Raw genomic sequence first — 15857 nt, 5'->3', positions numbered from 1 at the left:
TGAAAGCACTAGTGGTAGTAAATCTCTAACCGACAGTAAATAATCTTTTAAAACATAGTCATAACTAATTCTACATTTATTAGATTTGAATGATATTTTGTTATATGAAAAGATAAGAATACTAGCTCTATTCCTTAAATTCAGTATAAAATCAAATTCAAATTAAATTAGGTAGATAAATCGGTTACAAGTTCAGAGTAGAAAATCGCGCTCTTATTAACAGTATTTTGGAAATATCTCAAGCTGTAATTATCCGATTGACTTAATTTAAGATTCGTTTTAAAGATAATTCAATTCTCTATAAATTTGTCTCTAATAGCTAATTCCAAATTCCAAATGTAGAAAAAGTTATAGGGCTCACAAAGTGACGATCCAGATTGAAGATTCCACCTAAATGCCTCCTAACATAATCTGCACATACCTGACAGCTATTTGATGCTCCCTTTCTCATTCTATTCCCTTTTTTTATACAAAACATTCTAGTATACACAAAGTTTAGCCATGAAACAAGTCTCTCTTCACCAACAAATCGCATCTATTTGCATCGGAATACCTAGCGAAACTTCACTCGAGGTAGGGGATTTTATGCTAATTTTTATATGTCATATCTTAAATAATTTTGAATATGAATGTTAGCATTGCATGTCATGATATAATGTTTCTCATACACATTATGCATTAAAGAACTGAGAGAATGATCCTTCGATAAGGGAAGGTGACCCCCAAAGACAAGATAATTGAGATGATCCTTCGGTAAGGGAAGGTGACCGGCAAACTTTTGGGAACCTTCGGTAAGGGAAGGAGACTCCCATCAATTTTATATAATAAGATATCTTTGTTGATATAATTCTTTTCTTGTGTATGTCTAAATAACCTTGATTGTAAATTGAACTGAGGGAATGATCTTTCGGTAAGGGAAGGTGACCCCCAAAGATAAGATATCGATATGATCCTTCGGTAAGGGAATGTGATCGATCGAGATGATTCTTCGGTAAGGAAAGGTGATCACCAAAACGTTTGGGATAAGAACCTTCGGTAAGGGAAGGGGACTCCCACTTTTTATACCGGTTTGAGCTCAATACCTTCCATAAAAGCTACGAAAAAAAGTAATGAAAAGTGCAATGAAAAGTGTGATCATGATTGTTCTTCTTTTATTTTTTTATTTATGATTATGTTTATTATTGCATTCAAAGATCTTTCTTTTTTCCAAAATTTCTTTTTGTATGATGTATGATATTGTTTAAGATCTTTATTTTATTCAGATCTATTCTATTTGACTTATCTATGACAATGCTACTATTCTTCTCTTATTTATTATTTATTTCGTCTTATTTTATGGCCTATGAGAACATCATACCAAGGTGTATGAGTTACCTTTATATGTTTTAACGCTATAGGCATTTTATATGCATTACACATGTCATAACATAAGTAAATGAGAAGCATCTAAAAGTCACACCACTCCGACTAATCAAGACTTTTGAAAATAATAATTGAACAATATTGCATCATCACTGTTTTTATTTTAAAACTCGGAGTGGCTGGGGATGGATACGATGACACCATATAGATAAACTACTGAGAAACTTTTGTTTCTCACCCCTCTCTCCGTACCATCTTCAGGAACGATGCAGTACGAAGCAATATAATTGAGGTGAAAAGACAGGTGCACTAGTGGGAGCAAGCTATCGAGGACGTAGATATAAAACATTAAACGTTTACCTTAAGAAGGAAGAATATGCGATTGTTTTAGCCATAGTTAAACAAATTAAGAGAATTAAGATTTTTTATGTGTCTTATTTTATCCTTATTGACTGATTGCAATTGTAACTATTATATTCCTTTTTTATTTGATATGAGTAAAACTTGTCATTGTTGTGCCTTCATAGTTTAGCACACCGATTTTTTTCATGTTAGTATTTTCAAATCCACTTATATTTTTCAACTAGTAACTATTCTAATAAAAACTTATTCAATATTTTTATCTATAAACTATTTTATATAAATATTTCATATTTGTTTTAAAAGAAAAATTTCACAAGATTTTGAATATCAGCTACTAAATATAATCCAAATAAAGTTTAACTCAGTTTGAAAGTATTAGGGAGTTACAATGTCACTACAAAAGTCGGGTACATCAAAAGGAGTTGGACCATCATCAACAATAAAAAATTCAATTCACTCCATCAGAATACGAAATGAAGCCATCACTTAAAAAGAAAATGGCTCCATTTGAGGACAAAGTAAAATCCCATAATTCAACACAAATCACGACAAATGGATAATCTATAGAAATAATAAACAAAAAAATCTACCACTACAAAGAGTAAGCAGAAGTTATATACGGAAGCAAATCAAGAAAAGGCAATTACCAAAAACCATGGTTAGACCATTTTTGTTAAACTAAAGCGTCTATCGAAAACAAAAAAATTTCACTCATCAAAAAATATCATCCAGCAATAATGAATAAAAAAGAAAGAAAAACCAATATTAAAGATGAACAGAAAATTTAGTCAGACCCAAAATGAATAAATCTCAATCGGCACTCTACAGATAATGCCCAGATCTACATTACCACCCAACCTCATAAAGGTCGGATACGATGACATGGGTCTAACCCTACTTATCTAAATAAGTAATTAACTCCTATAATATCTCTTATTAATGTAGAAAGGAGATCTTAACAACCTCCTAACAAAAGGGAGTAATTAATCCACCATTAGAGGTGGAACTACTTAAAAGTTAGTTACTTAAAAGGTAGTTATTGACTCAACCTCTACACTTATAAATACCTGACATCCACAGGTATTCTTCGAATTCGAATCTATTAAAAAATATCTAAAATTCTTGTTAATTTAAGTATTGGAATTGTTCCGTTCAGCTTTGGCCGAGGTATGTATCTTCCAGTGAGGCTATCTGCTTTGGGGGAGAGCTATAAGTCGCCTCAAGGGTGTGCTCGGAGTTAACCTCGGCTCTTATGAAATACGGCGGCGGGAGCACCTGCAAAAAGCACTCCGACGCTCAAGTTAGAAAAGTATTCGAATTGAGATGAACAAGTAAAAGTGAGAGTGTATTGTGACCTGAGCCTTTGTGAGTTTGCTTGGTTCCATTTTATAGATGAGTGGAGGGTCTACGCTCTTAGATTTGTTCTGATATTCTTGGTGGGATCCGTTTGTTAGTAACGGGCCGAAGATAAGGTCTGACTTGCATGTGACTTTGACCAAGTTATGCTTGGGGTCTGCTCTCAGGGCCAAGATATTTGGTCGGTTAGGCGAGAAGGTGATCGCCGATATTTGAGGGGTACACGTCATAGCCCCCAAGCTTGTCCGTATACGTTGGTTGACGGGCAATGTTATTTTTGTTTGGTTGTTCTCGGCCTGGGTATTTTATATTTTGGGCTTTTCCTTGAGCCAGAAAATAGAAGCGTGACAGTATTGGTGGGAAGTTTTTGTTTTCAAGAAAGTGTGGTGAATCGTGCTTTCATTAATTACCCCTTTTTTGGCGTTTGGGTTTTCAAGATTTGGAGCGGTTGTGTTTCTTTGTTTGCTCACTAAGTTAGTGGGTTGTCATAATTTCTGCTGTATTTTTCGACATTCTACTTTCTTCGAAATTCTTTCTTCCTGTTTGACTTACCACGACTTCCAAAGGTTAGTTCTCTTTTCTAGTTTATCGCCTTCTTTTTCTTCTTTCTATAATGGCAAGGGAAAAAGAGAAAGAGAAGTTGAAAGTCATCGAGGTTAGGGAGGATGATTCATATCATTGGGTGCATGACGATGTCAGGACCCGTTCTTCATCCTACACTAGTGTTGACTCATTGCGGGATTTAGATGGGTTAAACTTTGTGAGGAGTGGCTCTGGTTTGTCGATTAATCTCCTTCCTTGTTCTGGTGAAGATAGGGTCTGTGAGAGGAGAGGTGACTGGTAGTACTTTTATATGTAAACGCCGTGTCTAACCGAGTTGCGCGTTCGCTTTCCTTTTTCTACCTTTGAGTGTGACGTGTTGACCCAGCTTAACTGTGCGCCTTCTCAGTTACATCCAAACTCCTGGGCATTTCTTCGTGCCTTTCAGTGTCTGATGGGGTTCCTATCCTTCCCGTGTTCTTTAACTTTATTTTTCTCTTTGTTTCAGTCGAAAGGGGTTCGTAAGGGCTTGTGGGTTTGTCTTAGCAGTTTTCCTGGTCGTTCTCTTTTCCTACTTTACAAGTCTTCTTTTAAGAATTTCAAATCCCTTTTTGTTAAGGTTCGTTCCGTGGAAACTGAGTATCCTTTTTACCTGGACGATGAACTTATTGAAAGGTTCCCCCTTTATTAGTGTTCTGAACCGACTCAAATTCTTGATGCTACTGAGCGGAGTGAGGAAGAAGATTATCTTTTAGATTATTTGGTTGAGTGTTTTGCTGACGGGGTGTGTTTGTCTATCCTTGAGCTTTTGCATTTGTATGATTCTGGTGATAGTGATGGCTTAAAAGCTTATATAGGTAAAGTTCTGTCTTTTATTGACTATACTTCATATTGTTGGGTTTCCTAATATGCTTGGTGTGTTGGCAGGTGGACGGGTTCCTCATCTTGATCCTAATCGGTTCCAGTCGTTTTTGAAAAAGAAAAAGGAGAAGAACGTTGGACGTTCTAGGGTTTCGAAGGAGGATGTGGGGCAGGCTGCTCAGTTTATTGCTCAGCCAGAGTTATCATATAAGAGGAAAAGGGGCGAGACTGACAATTCGCTGGAGGTCATCTCTGAGGCTGATCAGGAGGTTGTGGGTGGCGTTAAACCTGTTTTTGATCGTCAGCGAAAACTTCACGGTTTCATTCCGGGGACTAGCTCCCATTCATTATGGAGCGACCAGTTTCCTTTTGCTGAGTTGTCTGATAAGGTGTCCCAGTATCCAGGCGACATGCTTATGACACGTCGGGTTGGCATGGAGGGACTTGGGAAGTTTGTTCAGGTTACCTCTCGTTTCTACTTTTTCCTCTTTTGTTGTTTTTGGTATATCGTTTCTTATTTTGCTGTTCATGTTGTAGATTTTCGCAGCCCGTTTGATGTGTGCTGGTCGTACAGCCGAGCTCATTGGTGCTGAGTAGCAAGTGGCTATGGATAAGGTTGCTGACTTAGAGAAGTCGTACAAAGCTAGGGTTGCTGAACTGGAGAGCTCGTCCAAAGTAAAGGATGATGCTCTTGCTACTGCCACAGCTAAGATGAAGGAATCTGAGGAAGAGGTAGTCCGTTTAAGGGATCAGGTTCGGTTACTTCAGTCTGAGATTAAGGAGAGTGATATTGCTAAAGGGAAACTGACTTCGCGAGTTCATGAGTTGGAAGAAGAGGGAATGGAGATATTCTCTTCGGGTTTTGATCGTGCTGTTAGTCAGATTGCATTGTTAGCTCCTGGTTTCGATTGTGATCAACTTGATGTCACTAAGGTTGTGATTTGTGGTAAGTTGGTGGTGGATGGAACTGTGGAGGAGCATGGTGAGAATGCGCCTCCGTCTTGATGTTGCTATCTTTGTTTCGGACATGTTTATTTTTGTTATGATACAGACTTCTTTTATTTTCTGATGGCCGGGTTGTGGTCAGCTTTATTGTAATGTTGGATGTTTTGTGTTTTGAACTCGTAACTTGTTTATGTCTGACCGGGGTCAAATCGATAGTATTGCTTTTGCGTTGGACTTGTGTATAGTTAAAAATTTTTGTTTTTGAGTAGGATGAGCTGGATAAGTGAATAATTGACTTGTTGAAATGAGATAGGTAAATGTATAGTTGATTTTGATGAAATAGGTACAAGAGCAAACGATCTTGTTTGATTTGGGCGTCCGGCCTCGTTAAAACCCTCCTTAGGTAAAATCCTTCTTTTTGGGAAAAAACCTCTAAGGGGTAAAAAGAGTACCTTCATTTGCGAAATGTAAAATTCATGATCTATACAACTTTAGGGAAGAAATATTCCAGTTTCCTGAAATTGGATTTCCTTGTAATGTTTGTAGCTGGTAGGCCCCATTCCGAGTACTCTGGATACTCGGAATGGTCCTTCCCAATTTGCGGCGAGTTTCCATGTGAAGGAGGTCGTCTGGCTTCTTCTGTTCGTCTGAGGACTAAGTCGCCCTCCTCGAATGTCCTTGGCACCACTTTTTTATTGTGCCTTCTTTCTACCAGCTGTTTCTGGGCTCTTTGTTTAATGACGGTGATTTCTCGGTCCTCTTCTGCGAGATCAAGCTCGGCATTTCTTAAATCTATATTGTATTGTTCGTCATATAGGTCAGCTCTTAGCGTGGGGATTCCGACCTCCACCGGGATTAAAGCTTCTGACCCATAGACCAGCTTGAAGGGTGTTTCACCCGTTGTTGTTTGTATTGTGGTGTTGTAACTCCATAATACTTCTGGTATTAGTTCCGCCCATTCCCCTTTTGTATTATCGAGCTTTTTCTTTATTGCCTGCAATATAACTCAGTTAGCAGTTTCGGCCTGCCCATTGGTTTGTGGGTGTTCGACCGAGCTAAAATGGTGCTGTATATTAAAATTTTTTAGAAATGAGCCGAGCTTATTATCGGTAAATTGTCTACCATTGTCCGATATTATCTCTTTTGGTATTCCAAATCGACATATGATATTTTTCCATATGAAAGATCGTACCTTTTCGGCAGTTATTTTTGCTAGTGGTTGTGCTTCTATCCATTTTGAGAAATAGTCTATTGATACTAAAAGAAATTTTACCTGTCCCAGAGCTATTGGGAATGGCCCGAGAATGTCGAGCCCCCATCTGTGGAAGGGCCAGCTTACCTCCATGCTGTGTAATGCTTCAGCCGGTTTTGTAGAGATGGCTGCATGTTTTTAATATTTGTCACATGTCTTGACTTTTGTTATGCAATCCCTTTTCATGGTCGGCCAATAATACCCTGTTCGGGCGATCTTTGCGGCGAGGACCCGACCTCCGATGTGGTTCCCACAAACTCCCTCATGGACTTCGTCCATCACTTCTTGTGCCTCGTCTTTGTTTAGGCATTTTAGCAATGGTTGTGAGAAACCGCGCTTGTATAGCTCTCCAGCTATATTTGTGTAGAGGCTCGCTTTTCGTCTGAAGTGCTGTGGGTTGAGCTCGTCTCTGGGAATGATACCTACATTGATGTATTCAAGGAAAGGTGTTCTCCAGTCTCGGAGGTGGTTAATGCTTGTTATAGATAATAGTTCAATGCTTGGTTTTTTAAGTGTTACTTGTGATAATGCCGATGTTTGTGTATCCGCCCTAGTGGCGGAAAATTTGGATAATATGCCTGCTCTAACGTTCTTTTCTCTATGTACATGCAGAATAATAAATGAGCCAAATTTTGAAATGAGATCCTTTGCTAGGAGCCAGTACCGTTCTAGCAAGGGATCTTTTACCTGAAATTCTCCTCGAATTTGTTGTACCACTAAAAGGGAATCACAGTGTGCTGTCAGGATTTTTGCTTGGAGATTTAGGGCTAGCTTGAGTCCCACTATGAGGGCCTCATATTCGGCCTGATTGTTGCTTGCCGAAAAGTGGAACTGGAGGGATTGCTCGGCTACCACTTTGTCTCCTTCTTTCAGGATTATCCCTGCTCCGCTTCCTCCTCGGCTGGACGCCCCATGAACATGTAGTTCCCAATGTTTATTGAGCTCATCCGGGGTCAATTCTGAGATGAAGTCTGCGAGGATCTATGCTTTCAAGGCCGTCCTTGGTTGATATTGGATGTCGAATTCTGAGAGCTCGATAGACCATTTGGTCAGACGCCCAGCCAATTCTGGTTTTGTCAGTATTTGTCTTAATGGTTGGTTGGTCCTGATTATTATCGTGTGGCTTTGGAAGTAGTGCCTGAGTCTTCTTGCCGTTATTACTAGTGCTAAGGCTAGCTGTTCTATCCTCATATATCTTTGCTCCGTTGATTGCATGACTCTGCTGATGAAGTATACTAGTTGTTGTATTTTTCCTGTCTCAATGACTAGAGCCGAGCTTATAGAACAGTTAGAGACAGATAAATATAAATATAAAGGTTTACCGACTTCTGGTCTATGTAGCACGGGTGGTGATGACAGAATGGTCTTGAGTTTGGCGAACGCTTTATCTCATTCTTCTGTCCACTGGAATTTTTTATTTTTTGATATTGTTTGGAAGAAATGGTATGATCGGCTTGATGCTGCTGGCAGGAACCGAGATAGTGCTGCTACTTTTTTTGCCAGTTGTTGTACTTCTTTTATTATTCTTGGGCTTGCCATGTTAAGTATCGTCTCACATTTTTCGGGGTTTGCTTCAATTCCTCTTGAGGTCAATATGAACCCAAGGAACTTGCCTCCTTGAACTCCAAACGCACATTTCTCTGGATTGAGCCTCATGTTGTATGCTCGGATCTGTTCAAATATCTCCTTGAGGTCGTCGCAATGCGACTTTTCCTGAGTGGTCTTGGCGACCATATCGTCCACATAGATTTCCATGTTCCGACCTATTTGATGACGAAACACTTTGTCCATCAGCCGTTGGTAGGTTGCACCTGCATTCTTTAGGCCAAATGGCATTACTCTATAACAAAAATTTCCATGCTCAGTTATAAATGCTGTTTTATTTTGGTCTTCTGGATGCATAAGGATCTGGTTGTAGCCAGAGTATACATCCATGAAGCTCAAGCTTTTGAAACCTGATGCGTTGTCTACAAGCTTGTCAATGTTTGGCAAAGGGTATGCATCCTTAGGACATGCTTTGTTCAAATCTGTAAAGTCGACGCACATGCGCTATTTACCTGAGTTTTTTCTTACCATTACCACGTTAGATAGCCATGTTGTGAATCGGATTTCCTTAATGAAGTTTGCACTGAGAAGCTTTCTGGTTTCTTCTAAGGCCGCCTTTGATTTCTCTGTTCCAAGATTCCTCTTCTTCTGAGCTATAGGTCGGACGGCTCTATCAGTGGCGAGTTTGTGACAGATAATGTTAGGGTCTATCCCTGGCATATCTGCTAGAGTCCAGGCGAAGAGATCAGCGTTCGCTTGCAATACTCTTATGAGTTCTGTTCTTTGTTGTTCCTGGAGTGCTTGGCCGATATATGTGACGTGTTCTGGCTTTGAAGTCAGCGAGACTGCGAGACCTTCACGAGCTCGTCCGCTGGCTGAGGTTTTTCTTGGGTGTCTTCTCTGGGGTCAAGCTCCGCTAGAGACAATACCTCGTTCGTACTGTGAATTGCTTTGACTTCTTGGTGGAACTCCTGTTTTGCGGCCAACCTTTTCAGGCTTGCGTTGTAGCACTGCCGAGCTTATTGGCGATCTGAGTGGATTGTAGCTATTCTGCCGTCCTGTATTTGAAATATTTTACAGATACCACTCCCCTCCTCACTAAGACATCAGACAGGATACCTCGACATTAAAAAATATCGGATACAACCCTAATAAAAAATTGAACATTACCTTCAGGTTCAAATCACATAAAATTATCCCGAAATACCTGTTATTTCTTTGCTTACACATGTCTATCTTAGTCAATATTAGTAAACCTCAATCTCCGGCGTTAATATATCCCCCATCACAATTTTTTGTTTTTAATATTTGGTTATAATTATAGATAAATAGGGGAAATATTACTCAAAAATCTATGCAACCTTGAAAAGATAAAGAACTATATCTCGTGTTACTACTTACTAACAACAAAGAACAACGTCTAGAAGATTGTAACATGTCAATATCAATTTGAAAATATGTGTCAACTAAAAGCTCAGGAAATAGGTGAAAAATTAAACAAAACTTCCTGAGGTGGGTGTAAATTACGTTTTTGCTATTGATTAGCGGAGACTAATAAGAAAATTAGGAAAGAAAAAAAAAATGAAGAAGGCGAGAGAGTTGGTTGAAGAATGGGTGTGGTAGCTGCATTATTACATGGCAGCGATGTGTCAACTCTCTTAACAAACTCGGGGCTTGTCACCTTCTCCATTTTTCCAAACTCATCCTCTCATTTCATCTCATCACTTTCTTTCTCTTCTGTTTCTTACTCCCACTTGATCCATTCCGTTACATGCTTTGCTGAATCTGCAGTTTATTCTGTATACTAACCCTTTGATGATTTGAAGAATCTGCTGCACCAACTCCATTGGTTTTGCTGATTCAGCTGACTAGGTAATTAAAATAATACTAATAAAAAAAGGTTATTCCTTTTGTCTTATATTGTTGTCTTCAGAGAGGTTTTGCTTTAGAGCTTTGATTAATGGTTGGTTCTGACTTAGAGTAGTACCCCACGTGCTACAAGTCTATGCAACCTTGGTCTCTCCGACATCACATGTTTAGAGTTGATTCCCCTCACTCTTGCGCCCCTTTTCAGATCTACAATATGAATGTTCTAGTGCCGAGGTTAGGGTGGTTATGTTATGGAAGAAATTTTGAAACTTTGATAGCCATGTTGTGATAAATTTCAGACCTTTATTGTGGGATGGTAAATAGGACTCTGGATTTGGATTTGCATCTGTATTTGCGGTTATTTTGGTTGCTGGTCAAAATCCACTTTCATCCCGGATTGATTAGCTAAGGTTTGAGGCTGATTGATCCCTAGGATTTTGTTTTTGGGAAGATGCAATCGAGGGTCATGGTGTCCTTAGAAGAAGGAAAGGAGACAGGGGTGTTGAGCAGGACCAACCGATTCAAAGTGTTGCCTCTGCGATCACCGCGGCTACTTGTTCTGTTTATTGTTCTATGTGTCGTGTTCTCGGTCATCATTGTATACACGGTTAGGCTTTTCGGTGTGGACAGCCTAGTGATGAATGCAAGAAGCTCCGGTTTCGGGTCGTGTTATGAGGAGGCAACTAGTTTGGAGGATTGGATTAGGCCTCCCTCAAACTTGATGCACAATATGAGTGATAAGGAACTGTTGTGGAGAGCCTCCTTTGTGCCAAGAATAAAGAAGTATCCTTTTGCCAGAGTTCCCAAGATTGCATTCATGTTTCTGACCAAGGGACCGTTGCCTCTCGCACCTCTTTGGGCGAAGTTTCTGAAGGGACATGAAGGGCTTTACTCCATCTATATTCATTCCCTGCCATCATATCAAGCTACATTTCCTCCTTCATCTCCGTTTTATAACAGGCAAATCCCTAGCCAGGTATGGATTTTTGGTTGAGATTTGTTCATTTTGCCACAATATACATGTCTTCAGTTGGTAATGCATTATCAATGCTAGTTTAGTGGTTTGCACTTTGCATACATTGTTCATTTTTGCAGGGAAGTTCAAAATTTTCATTTTTTCAAAAGAAATCTTTATACCAGTTTTAAGGTTTTGCTTAGAATGTATTTTTTCTGAAAAATTAGGTTCTGCGCACTCTATACTATTTATATTTTTTATTTTTGAATTTCGCCCGGTGTTGGTATGGATAATTTTGTTGGTCTTACTAGATTACTATATAAGCTTGCCAAACTATGATAATTAAGAGGCTAATGAGGGCATGTATAGTGTGGAGATCATGCAGGGATGTTACCTTCGGGTTGTAGCTTGGCAATCTCTAAATTGCAATCCAATTATGAGCATTCTAATATGTAAATTTTACTGAGAAATAGTGGTGCTATTAGGGTATGGTGCACTCATTTTGATGCTTCAAAGTGTGAATTGTATAGCTTGAAGATGAGTACTGAGTTGGGATAGGATTTAGAGACATAAACAAAATTCAGAGTTGTTATGTGTAGAGTACATTGCCTCTGCAAATCTGATGTGTAAAGGAGAGGTGTATACTTGTACATGTTTGCTGGATGGTTAATTTCCTTAGGATTATGAAATAATGCTGAGTGGCAGTTTCACACAACTTCTATTCACTATTTAAGTTGATTCAAGTAGGGACTTAGATGCCACCTAAAACAATCATATCTCATGTCTCTTGAATCTCTGAGTTTTGGCTACCAAAAGCAAGAAAGAAGTTACTGAGTAAGTGGTTGCAAACTTCTGCACTTCAAAGTTTTAGATTTTTATTTTGTACCTTTCTTTGTTCTTGCTTAATTTCTATTCTATGTTTTGCCCCCCTTAGCAGCTTAGCCTTGAGTTTTCATATAAACTTCCGAGAACATGGTTTCCAATTGATATATCAAGAATTTAAATCACTACATGGACATCTCTGTGCAGGTCTCTGAGTGGGGAAGGATGAGCATGTGTGATGCCGAACGAAGACTTCTTGCTAATGCATTGCTTGACATCTCAAACGAGTGGTTCATTCTTCTGTCTGAATCATGCATCCCTCTCTATGGTTTTAGTGCCATCTACCATTACATAATGAAATCCAAGTACAGCTTCATTGGTGCATTTGATGATCCTGGTCCCTACGGTAGAGGTCGCTATAATGAAAACATGGCCCCAGTTGTGAATATCACTGAGTGGCGCAAAGGATCTCAGTGGTTCGAAATAAATCGAAAGCTTGCCATCAACATTGTTGAAGACACCAGATTTTATCCGAAATTCGAACAATTTTGTAGACCGGCGTGTTACGTGGATGAGCACTACTTCCCCACCATGCTAACCATTCAAGCAGGAAATCTGTTGGCAAATAGGAGCATAACATGGGTAGACTGGTCCAGGGGTGGAGCTCACCCTGCTACATTTGGAAAAACAGATATCACACTGGACTTTTTCAAGAGAGTTCGGGAAGGTCACAAATGCCTCTATAATGGCAGAAACATTACAGTTTGTTTTCTCTTTGCTAGAAAATTTGCTCCCAGTGCTTTGGAACCTCTGTTACAAATAGAACCAAGGGTCCTGGGCTTCTAGATCACTACACTACCTGACTACCATTGGAAAGTATAGAGCGTTGAATAAGGACTTAGCTGCTACAAACCAATTTGAGTCGGTTAAGTGGTTAGCTCACTTAAGCAAGTATTGGTGTTTGAATTTCGCCTTATGCATGCAGTAATTCATTGGTCATCAGCAAATTCTTAAATGGAGTTTCGATTAACGATGGATTAGTCTTTGATCCGTCGAGTTGAGAGATGCCGTGTAAAAAGAAAAGGAACTTAGGTGCTACAAAAATTCGATGTGCTGTACGTAGGTGTAGGTATATAGTGTGTTTTAGGCAATGCTTTCGCTGAAGATGATTGTTTTGAGGTCGCATTTTTCTCTCATTAAGAGAAACAAATTCCTCGTGATTTTTATATTTGATATGTTGAATGGTGGAAACTCATGTGCAGTCGATTTCACGTGAAGTTGATAATTAAGAGTCTTTAGATGATTTGATTTATTTGACTAAATTTCCATCTAACGGCTCTTAATTATTAACTTCACGTAAAGTCGACTGCACCTGAGTTTTCACCACGATGAATATACTGGTTTTTTTTATTTGTTTTAGGTTGCTTACTTCAATTTCATTGATGGATTGGTATAGAACGTGGTATATGTATAATGTTTTTGCCAATGAGGTATTATAATTTCCTAATGACCTGAAAAGTTTGAAAGTTGCAGGCGGCATCCGGTTAATAACCTAATTTATCTTTCAATTTGTTGCTTATTAAGAACTTACCATAATTTATCATTTAATTTGCCAATTATAAAATTTTTGGTCTATAATTAATTTTACTAAATAAGGTTTGATTTCGAGGGTTTGTGTCTTACTGTCTGTACCTTCCCTCACATTGTGGGCCCCGACGACAACTCCAAATTGCAGTGGGCATGATTGCGCACCTAATTTCATAATAAATTTCTTAATTATTTATACAACTATAAAATTATTATTAAGATAATATTCTAATTTAAACACAATAAATATAAAAAAAATATTGATCATCTAATATTTTTTTATAAAAACATGTGTGGAAATCAAATAAAGAAAGAAGAAACGCCGATTCTCTATGCCTCTGTGTGGCTGTGTCTCATCCTTTCCTTGCTGTCTTTCAAATCAAATGATTCCATCGCTGGCCTACACTTTCATCTTATGGAATGTAACTTGCCTATATAGTATGGCATACACTATTTTTTTTAGAAAAGTTTGGTTTATTAGTCCTAATATATATTCTACTAGAAAAATATTACACTTACAAATCTATTTTTAAATCAAATTCAACTATTAAACTAAATTGATAAAAAAAATCTTGTACTTGTAATAATATTACTTACTATAATAATGACAAATAAGTGCGACTTAAAAAAAAAGGTTTACAAATCAGAATCATAGTGAGAATAAGGGAGGCATAAATTAGGTGGCACAATGAGTAGGTTAGAGTAGGGCTTGGAGTCAACCCTAATTCTATCTGCGGGTTGAAATTTTTATATAAACTCAACCCTATCTTACTCGCGGGTTGAGAATATATCAACTTTAACCCTACCTGCTCTTAATCCGCGGGTTAAAAAAAATGCAACGTTATTATATAATTTGATGATAATTTAAAATAAAATTGACTTTTATGTAAAAAAAATTTATTAAATTATCAATTAATAATCTTCTTTTAATGACTAAGGATCTTTTGTATTTAGTGAGAAGTTTTTAGTTCAACATCCACTTAAAATATATTTTTATATAAGTACATAACATATACATATATAGGGTGCGGGTTGATCGGGTAGGGTTGAGGCTCAACCCGCACCCTACCCAACTCGCACGAAAATTCTACCCTATCTACTGCGGATCGGGTTGACAACCCTATCCGATCGAATGGGGTCGAATTAAATACCCGTAGATAGGGTACATATTACCACCCCTAATGGCAGCGTGGGATTGAAGCCGGCTTCGCCTTTAGATGAAGAATTAACGAAACAACGTCGTTGCACATCGGTCACATCAAACTAGAATCTGTTACAAAAATTGAAAAATTTGCATTATTAGTAACGGAATTAGCTGGCACTCTATATTCATTGGCCAGACTGTAAATTCGGGCAGCTGCCCCGACTGCCCGCAACCTCTCTTCACCCAACTCCCTTATATATAACCACTGAACACACTCTTTTTCCTTCAAACTTAGCTTCGCTGCAATAATATCTCTAGTCTCTTCTCAAAATCAGTGGTCCAAATTAAAATCCTAAAAAGAGAAAGCATCATCAATGGCTTCCACTAAGCTCGCAGTCATGGCCACAATGGCGGTGCTGGTCGCCATCGTCGGCGCTGCTCATGCCGCTGATGCGCCGGCTCCCAGCCCTACCTCTGCCGCCGCCGCCATCTCTCCGTCCTTTGTCGCCGGTATCTTTACTGCCGCCGCTGCTCTCGTCTTCGGATCTTCTCTCAGGATCTGAGCTTGTAGATGGTGGATTATCGTCTTAATTTTCTTCTTCAGGGTGGATTTTATGGAGACGAAGCATGTAGTAGTTTTCTCCTCTTCTGTATCGTATTGTATTGCTGTGCAGAGATTTCTTATGTGTTGTTCTATCGATAGCATTATTTTTGTGATTTGAAGAGTATTATGAGATATTTGTGACTTCACTGTTTTAGTACATAATGAATTTTTCTTATTCGAATGGCGTCGATTCTTAATATAATTTGGCGATGCATTTGTTTTGGTATTGAGCGAATGAAATCGAGGATTGAATATATTTCAAGGAAAAAACGAGGAGCCAATGAAATATTTATACAATAATATTTATACAATGGAGGCTTAGGGAGTATTAAAGATATAATCATTAGTATTACATTTTTCTATCAGCTGAAGTTTTTAAGATGAGTTGTATCATGACATGGTATTAGAGCCTTAAATTCGAAAGGTTAAGAGTTCGATCCTTGGTGAATCCAAAAATCAGTTTAAGTTTTTGGATTTCAATTATATGAGATAACCAAGTCTAACCTAATGATAAGGAAGCTTAGCATCATGATCATTATTATAGTTGCGATAATATTCTTAGGCAATATTTCACGTCGCTTTTCATTAGAGAAAGGAAAATATATTATTACGGTATTGAAAACTTAACTACTGGAAAAAAAAAAGTTGCTTT

The 15857-nt window shown here is 38.4% G+C and overlaps 2 protein-coding genes and 1 pseudogene across 2 annotated transcripts; 2 read left to right on the top strand and 1 right to left on the bottom strand.

Annotated features, from left to right (window-relative positions):
* Positions 1–5037: 5037 nt before the first annotated feature.
* Positions 5038–5487, top strand: LOC148554360 (uncharacterized; annotated as a pseudogene).
* Positions 5488–5908: 421 nt separating this feature from the next.
* Positions 5909–8725, bottom strand: LOC148554359 (uncharacterized). Its single transcript, XM_088495128.1, has 4 exons — positions 8154–8725; positions 6882–7277; positions 6701–6773; positions 5909–6421 (listed from the first exon to the last, which is right to left on the bottom strand). Exons 1-4 carry the CDS (start codon positions 8723–8725, stop codon positions 5909–5911), a joined length of 1554 nt encoding a protein of 517 aa, XP_088351254.1.
* Positions 8726–9642: 917 nt separating this feature from the next.
* LOC107606334 (glycosyltransferase BC10) lies at positions 9643–13112 on the top strand. Its single transcript, XM_016308384.3, has 2 exons — positions 9643–11069; positions 12078–13112. Exons 1-2 carry the CDS (start codon positions 10545–10547, stop codon positions 12714–12716), a joined length of 1164 nt encoding a protein of 387 aa, XP_016163870.1. The 5' UTR covers positions 9643–10544; the 3' UTR covers positions 12717–13112.
* Positions 13113–15857: the final 2745 nt, after the last annotated feature.

The sequence above is a fragment of the Arachis ipaensis genome, chromosome B7 (genome assembly GCF_059453495.1).
Source record: "Arachis ipaensis isolate K30076 ecotype BB chromosome B7, ASM5945349v1, whole genome shotgun sequence".
In the NCBI taxonomy this organism is placed as follows: domain Eukaryota; kingdom Viridiplantae; phylum Streptophyta; class Magnoliopsida; order Fabales; family Fabaceae; genus Arachis; species Arachis ipaensis.
Note: the sequence above shows the minus strand (reverse complement) of the source record. Positions and strands in the feature narration are given on the sequence as shown.

Bases quoted from the DNA above. Each gene is read 5' to 3' on its own strand.
- LOC148554359 (XM_088495128.1), bottom strand. From the start codon at position 8,725: ATGTGCGTCGACTTTACAGATTTGAACAAAGCATGTCCTAAGGATGCA. The intron at 6,774-6,881 runs GTATTATTGGCC...AGCATTACACAG, and splicing joins GCAAAGATCGCCCGAACAGG to CATGGAGGTAAGCTGGCCCT. The intron at 6,422-6,700 runs GTAAAATTTCTT...GTTATATTGCAG, and splicing joins TCCCAATAGCTCTGGGACAG to GCAATAAAGAAAAAGCTCGA.
- LOC107606334 (XM_016308384.3), top strand. From the start codon at position 10,545: ATGCAATCGAGGGTCATGGTGTCCTTAGAAGAAGGAAAGGAGACAGGG. The intron at 11,070-12,077 runs GTATGGATTTTT...ATCTCTGTGCAG, and splicing joins ACAGGCAAATCCCTAGCCAG to GTCTCTGAGTGGGGAAGGAT.